At 45.7% G+C, this 7089-nt stretch overlaps 1 protein-coding gene across 1 annotated transcript in view; it reads right to left on the bottom strand.

The window, feature by feature from the left end:
• Positions 1-7089, bottom strand: part of dync1i1a (dynein cytoplasmic 1 intermediate chain 1a) — a gene marked incomplete at its 5' end in the record, with an annotated part of 29696 nt that continues 22607 nt past the window's right edge. Inside the window, 3 exons of the mRNA XM_071529306.1 lie at positions 1-111; positions 3184-3309; positions 6452-6592. Coding sequence (XP_071385407.1) covers positions 1-111; positions 3184-3309; positions 6452-6592 — 378 coding nt within the window. The remainder of the gene's footprint in view (positions 112-3183; positions 3310-6451; positions 6593-7089) is intronic.

Genomic DNA, 7089 nt, shown 5'->3' with positions numbered 1-7089 from the left:
CTATGAAGCCAGCTCCACAGGCCCCTCCTCCTCGCCATCCGCCCGGTTAGCGCGAATCTCCATCAGTGTACGGGCGAATCGAGCCCAGTCGTCAGTGTGGGCCACCGACAGCTGGGGGAAAACATCACAGGGACACACACAGAAGATTCAATGCACTGGACGGACACATTTGCAGCTAGAGTTTAACGTTGATGTTTGCTAGTTAACATGATTGCATTTTATTAGCCAAGTAATCTACTGACACTAATTGTGTCCAAATAGTAATCCCTCTGAGGAACACGTTTGTTTTCACTCAAGGCTATTCAATTGATAATGCCTAAGCAATTATCCTAATATGAACTGCTGAGGTCCAGGACAGTCAAGACAATTTTACCCGAAATCCAAAAAACTGTAAAAACCTAGAGCTGCTCCTTAGACAATGAATAGCTTATCTTTATTCTGTAATGTAGTAGTATTATCAGCTGTGAAATGGAAAATGTTCCCTTATTCTCAGAAAATCCCCCCGGCTGCTCTCCACATTGCCTTTACCATCTTTCCAAATCCATTGTCTATGAAGAAGCTCCAGATTTTACATCTCGGGGTTAGGGTTTAACATCAAATGGACGAATCTCACTCCTGTGGTTTGTGATGTTTGGAGAGAGCTGTTGATGCTCACAAATATTAGTTGTGCCGTCTGTGACCGTGGCACGGGGGGGCACTCCTTTCTGTGTGGAGTTTGCATGTTCTCCCCGTGTTTGTGTGGGTTTCCGCCGGGTGCTCCGGTTTCCTCCCACCATCAAAGACATGTATGTTAGGGTTAATACTCCTGTCAGTGCCCCTGACCAAGGCACTGGCAAAAAGAACTGGAGTTGGTCCACTGCTCCTAGTGTGTGTGTATAGGATGGGTCAAATGCAGAGGACAAATTTCCCCATGGGGATAATAAAGTATACAAATACAAATACAATAGGGGTTCACACATTGAGTGGTATTGCCCTTTAAGTGTCAAGCTGGGGCCTTGTGCTGTGGGAGTCAGAATGAGAGGGATGGAAGCCGTGGCTGCCACCCAAGCTGTCTGCAACCGCTCTGCACGGCCAGGCTGTAATTAAACAGGAACCAGGAGGAGGCAGGCAGCCATTTTGAACTCCTCACCCCCCAGAGAGCTGGGCTGGCCACTGCAGGGGGGCACTCTGCCAGAACATCATCAATATGGTGCCTGACTTGATTTCTCTGTTAGCAGCGTTTAACCACAGGACAAGAAGCTGGCGTGTTGGAGAAATGCCAAAGATTATCTTCCCTGAGCGGTTCAGGAAAGACAATCTTGGAAACAACGTTGGATTTTGTGTCGTCAAGCTCTCCAAAGCAGCGGGTTCACAAACAATTTCATGTCCAAGGAACCCCAAATAGATCTGCATTAGGTTTTTGTGTTATGATTTATTATTATTTTATTTGTTATTTGTGTAGAAATGTATATCTGCCCATACTTTCAGTGGTGTGGGAGAGGGAAACCTACAAATCTAAATAGCCAACCAAGCTGATACATTATCTCACTGAGCTAATTTGTGCTGAGTGAAATAATAGTGAAATAAAACTACTGACATTTTGCTGGACTCTGGAAAACTCTCAAGCCCTGGACCACAGTGCATCGCTCGGATCTCTCCACACGCTGTTACTAGTTTTAGCTTCTTTTTTTATGGGGGGAGCTTCTAGTGTAGTAAATACCCCCCCCACCCCCCTCACACACACGCACACACACACACACACACACACTCACACTCCTCTCCCGACTCATAAAACCTTTCCACTGCACTCACTTTTATTGATGACTCTTCATTACCATCAACCCAGAGCGGAGGCCACCGGCTCGGCCGAGCCTCTCCCCCACTCACCACACAACAAAGATGCTAAAATTAGCCGCGCGGCTAAGCTAACGCGGCCTCACACAGGCTCCTAACCAGAGGCCAAAAAGAGCCCAGCGAACATGAGAGGGCATATAGGCACAGGCAGGGTGGTTGGCCACTTTGTGGTGATGGTAAAGTCATGTGGAGGCCGTTTTGAAGAGACACGGCAGAGAGGGGAAAAAAATCAAACACATACATCCATGGCAATGCTGACAGTTGGGTAAACATACAGGGCCAGAAGACCTAAAATGGTCGGTTGTGGTGCATGTGGAGGTTTCACTGTGAAGAAAGCGCTTTGTACTTCTAGTCTACACATCTTTCACCAACTTCTTCCTCACTGGACCAAATATACACATTTACATGAAACACAAGAGTACAGTATGTACTCTGGGGCTTGAGCGAGTGCATAGCATACTCTACAGTATTTGTACAATGATAATTAAGGTACTATTATATTAGATGTTGTGGCCCTAATATTGCAGTACATGGTTTTCCATTTATAGTACAGTGTTTCCCACAGGTTGTCAGTTTACTGCAGCAGTGTTGGGAGGATTATTGATGACTTGTTATGTTTCATTTAGCGAGCCCAGTAACTCAGATGTTTTCAGGCACTAAAGTCTCTTAATCTAGTGTAAAATAATTGTACACAGGCAGCACAACTGGCATTGTAACATGAGCTGACTGTTATATTTCCATCTGATTATCGAGGCTACATTTCAAACTGTCTCTCCATTCAGTTTGTGTTGGCACAGACACTCTGCGACTCAGAGCACAGATGTGCTGCATCATAGGTGCAATGAATTATGGTCAATGTAGTTCACTAACATGCTGTTGGCAGCTCTACATCTTGATTGTTTGAAAATTACACTGGTGAGAATATGGCACTCAAAATGAATCCAAAACAAAAATTTACTTGGCAAATAGTCATAATAATTAAACATTTCTCCCTAAAAAAATGCCAATATGACTGAATTGCTACTAGTACAGCGGGCCAGAGTCTGCTGTGTGTATTGCGTTAATAAAAACCTACAAAACTTACCTACTGCTACACACATCTTCTGTTAAAAACATCTAAACTTTATTTGGATCACATTACACCCAGGTCAAAAATATTGTTAACAAGTAGTTTTTGAGCAAAACAGCTTTATTTGAGGTCTGCAGCAGACAGATCACTGGGGTAATGACATGCGTCTGGCAGAAAGATCGAAGCTATATTGCATGAAGGTTAACACTTTTGCTGCAAGGCAAGCCTGTTTTACTACTGAGTGATTAATCTTCTAAAATGTATATAATCTTTGACTGTACCTCGCCAGTATCGTAGATCCAGACTCGGCCCTCGGAGTCGCCCACAGCCACCTCCTTCCCTCCTGACGACCAGCGCACCCTGTTGAGGGCCGACGTGCCCTCGATGGTCACACTCGCAGTCGGCACCTGGTGGACAGGATGAAAACATACTGCATATCTATTGAACACATCCATAGTGCTTAGGAGGACTCCAGGGTCTCTGCTCTGTAGCTGAGGCTGACCTCTGACCTCTCTGTGGAGGGGGAGGGGGGCAAGCAAAAAGATAATTTCCCTATGGAGATCAATAAAGTTACATTACATTATCACAACTGTAGACGTCTACTTTTTATTGTGAACACTGGCATGTATAATAAACAGCGGGGATAATCCATTACATGTTTCAGTCAGCAGATTGAAACAAGGCATTGGCAAACCCTACTGGACCTCGGTCCTGATTCCCACTGATTTCCAGAGGACCTACAGCGTGTTTTGCCACTTTTGCTTCACTTTTTTAAGTGAAACAGCGCTGTGAGCTTTTAATGAGCCAAAGTCTCCAATACATCCATAAAAACAATAACACCTCCCGCCTGTAGGCAAAAACAAGCCCAGAGTACACAACGTGCCATCATGTGCACAGCGTTTCCAAAAAGCACCCTACCATTTCCCTGGATAGCCTTATTTAAAATCCTTCCTTTTCCAAGGAACATGCACTGAAATAAAGATTTAAACTTGGACCACATCTCTTAAGTATTTATTTTTATTTAATGACTGCTTACTATTTCAACTATTTTTCTTCTGAACTTTTATTGGAAAAAAGGAACATTATGCCATTAATTGTCTAATTTACAGAACAAATCTGCTAAACGTGCACATGTATTAACATAGTCCAGAGGTTAAAAAAATAGCTGTCAAATTTACAACTTCTCATTCAACTGTGCACACATAAGGCTTCTTGTACTGTATGTGTTTGCTGTTGTTGGTGAGCTGATGCTCTCTTTAGTAAACAGTGCACATTCAAAGCCTAAAAGCATCCGCAGTGTTTCCATAAACTGTTCCTGACATGTGGAAGGCGAGTCTGACACATGTCACCAGTGGAGACACAGGCCTTGGCATCATGTCGCCTAACACACAGGGCTTCTGCGTATTTAAAGCAGTGCTAACCACAGACTGACTGCCATTAGCCTGCTAGCTTCCACCGCTCCGCCCGAGTGGATCTGAACTGAGCGCTTTAAATTGGCTGTGTATGTGTGTGTGTGTGTGTGCGGGAAATGAGAACCAGGCCTGCCGCACCGCTCCGTTAATGTCGTTATGAGTGTGTGTTTTTAATATGACGGCAACAATGGAAGTCTGTTGCTATTAGATTGACTGTGTGCGAGTGTGTGCACACGCTCGCATCTGTTTGTGTGTGTGCGCGTGTGTCTGTCGCAGCAAATGTTTCTCATAAAGTACATTGTTAGCCGAGTTAGGTTGTCGATAATGAACTCTTCCCCTGTCGGTGAAAGGGCCGCTGTTGAGGGAACCATGGGAATCCTGCTGCAGAAAGAAGAGCCAGCATTAGTGACGGGTTCAATGGTGGAGAGAGTTGGGGTTAAAGGAGGAGAGGAGAGCAGAGGAGAGGAGAGGAGAGGAGGTACTACAAGTAAGATGTAACATGAAATCGTGGGAGTTGGAATGAGAATTTGACATGACATGTATACGAAAGGGGCTGCAAGGAAAGGAGAGGAATAAGAGAGCGAAAGAGAGCATTAGGGAAGGAGGAGGAGAGCATCTCTAGAGAGGCAGAACTGTGATAAGGTTGAAGGCACTGTGGATGTTGTCTCCATGGAAACCAAGAGAGAGGGAGAACGGAGGATCCTTTCATCCCTACTTTTACCTGGGCGATCAAAGGTGTGGCATCCCCCTACCCCCACCCCACCCCTCTCCAACACACACACACACACACACACAAAGAAAGACAGACTCAAACACACTATATATTATAACTCACTATAGACAGAAGAGCTTACATTTACAACCTCAGGCACATAGAAAATGTAGAAATTATTATTCTAATATCTACTATATACATTGTGTAATTTCTGATGTAAAAACACCCATCATAGTCATCATCATAACTGTCATCATAACTGCCTCTACCCAAGAAAAGCAGTTGATTGGTGTATAGTTATTTGAGAATATGAGAAGAGTTGTGTGAAAATGTGCAGCTAAGGTGTTCAGATTCATAACTGATGTTATATTTTCACAATAATACATCTTTCTTTTCTACAACTTCCTTTTTCTAATGCTGCTTAAGAATAAAGAAAAAAATATTTTTATAGTGCACCGGCATAGAGAAGTGGCCTGAATTTGCTTTTGTGTAAAATAGTCCAGCATTAATAATTCAGGTAGAAATCCCACTGTCTTACAAAAGCTTTGCATCCCAAATTTGAGTTCATTACAGAAACAAAATCAAGCTGTCTGATTTATTCTTTATTCGGATCCCCATTAGCTTTCGGTTGACGGCCGCTACAGTCTTCCCGGGGTCCACAAAATGATTCAAGCTGTGCTGAATACAAAGATGATCCATCATGTGTTGGCCTGAGATGCACTCGTCTCTAAAGTAAATCTCATTGCTCCAAAGCGTTGGGAAACTCAACCCCAACCCCTGGCCTGAAGTGTTTTTTTTTTTGTTTTTTTCTATCATTATTTTCGTCTCCAGCATGGGACTGCGGACTGAGGGTTGGGGCTCTCGGTTCGTGGTCTCCTGCACATCTGTGTACTTCGCTGACGGGACAGAGGCCGGGGAGGGAGAGGTGACGGGCGGGGGGGAGGGGGGGGTTGGGAGGAGGATGGAGGGGGGGAACGAACGGAAGAACGTTGCCTGAACGTTGGGTGGAGGTTGCTGGAACGCTGGCGGGACGGCCGGGGTGGGAGCTGGGGTAAGGAGATGTCACCCCCGGCTGATTTAAAGCGAGGTTCTGTGGGAAACGCCCACAGGGGAATCTTCTGTGTGTGTGTGTGTGTGTGTGTATATGTGTGTGTGGGGATGGAAATGCTCGGTTGTTTGGTTGTGCGGTTCGGGCTGGGGTCCAACAACAGGCCCTGAGGACACACACACACACACATACACACACACACACGACACACAGACATGCACACCAACATGAACGCACAAAGAGATGACACAGACAGCACACCCATCTCGCCCACCCATTGCCCGGTATCCACCCACCAACGCACATGCATACGCATATACAGACACACACACATACACACACACACACACACACACACACACACACACACACACCTCGGTGTCGTTGTTGAGATTCCACAGGTCCAGGCGGCCCATGCCGTCCACGGCGGCGAAGAGCGCAGGGTGCACAGGCGACCACATGACGTCATACACATAGTCAGCGTTGTCCTCAAAGGAGTACAGAGGCTTGTTATGCTGAGAGAGAGAGAGAGAGAAAGAGAGAGAGAGAGGGAGAGGGACAGAGAGAGATAGAAAGAGAGGTATAAGTAAATGTGTTTGACTGTGGTGTGAAACAGAGCTGGAGAGAGAGAGTGCAAGGGATTAAGTTAGATGACACACCAGAGAGATAGACAGAAAGAGAAGAGAGAGAGACAGAGAGAGAAAGAGAGACAGAAAGAAGGAGTGGAGCGAGGGAGTCAGGGAGCTTCAGACAGAGTGGCGCTGCCTCAGCCTTGGGGCCTGTCTGGGTGCAGAGCCTAATTAAAAAGCCTTGCACATTCACACAGCGCCATAAAACCACTGGGAGAGATGAAAGAGAGGGCCCCTCCACAAGGTGTACTGTAACCTCAACACAACAGCTGTCTGAGAGAGAGAGAGGGAGGGAGAGAGAGAGAGAGAGAGAGAGAGAGAGAGAGAGAGAGGGAGGAAGGAGGAAGAGATGGGAAATGGGAGAAAATGGTAGGGGAAGGACA

Source organism: Centroberyx affinis, unplaced genomic scaffold (genome assembly GCF_046629955.1).
Source record: "Centroberyx affinis isolate AG114_WGS23_722 - 3 ecotype Tasmania unplaced genomic scaffold, CSIRO-AGI_Caff_v1 ptg001778l_1, whole genome shotgun sequence".
Taxonomy (NCBI): Eukaryota; Metazoa; Chordata; class Actinopteri; order Beryciformes; family Berycidae; genus Centroberyx; species Centroberyx affinis.
Note: the sequence above shows the minus strand (reverse complement) of the source record. Positions and strands in the feature narration are given on the sequence as shown.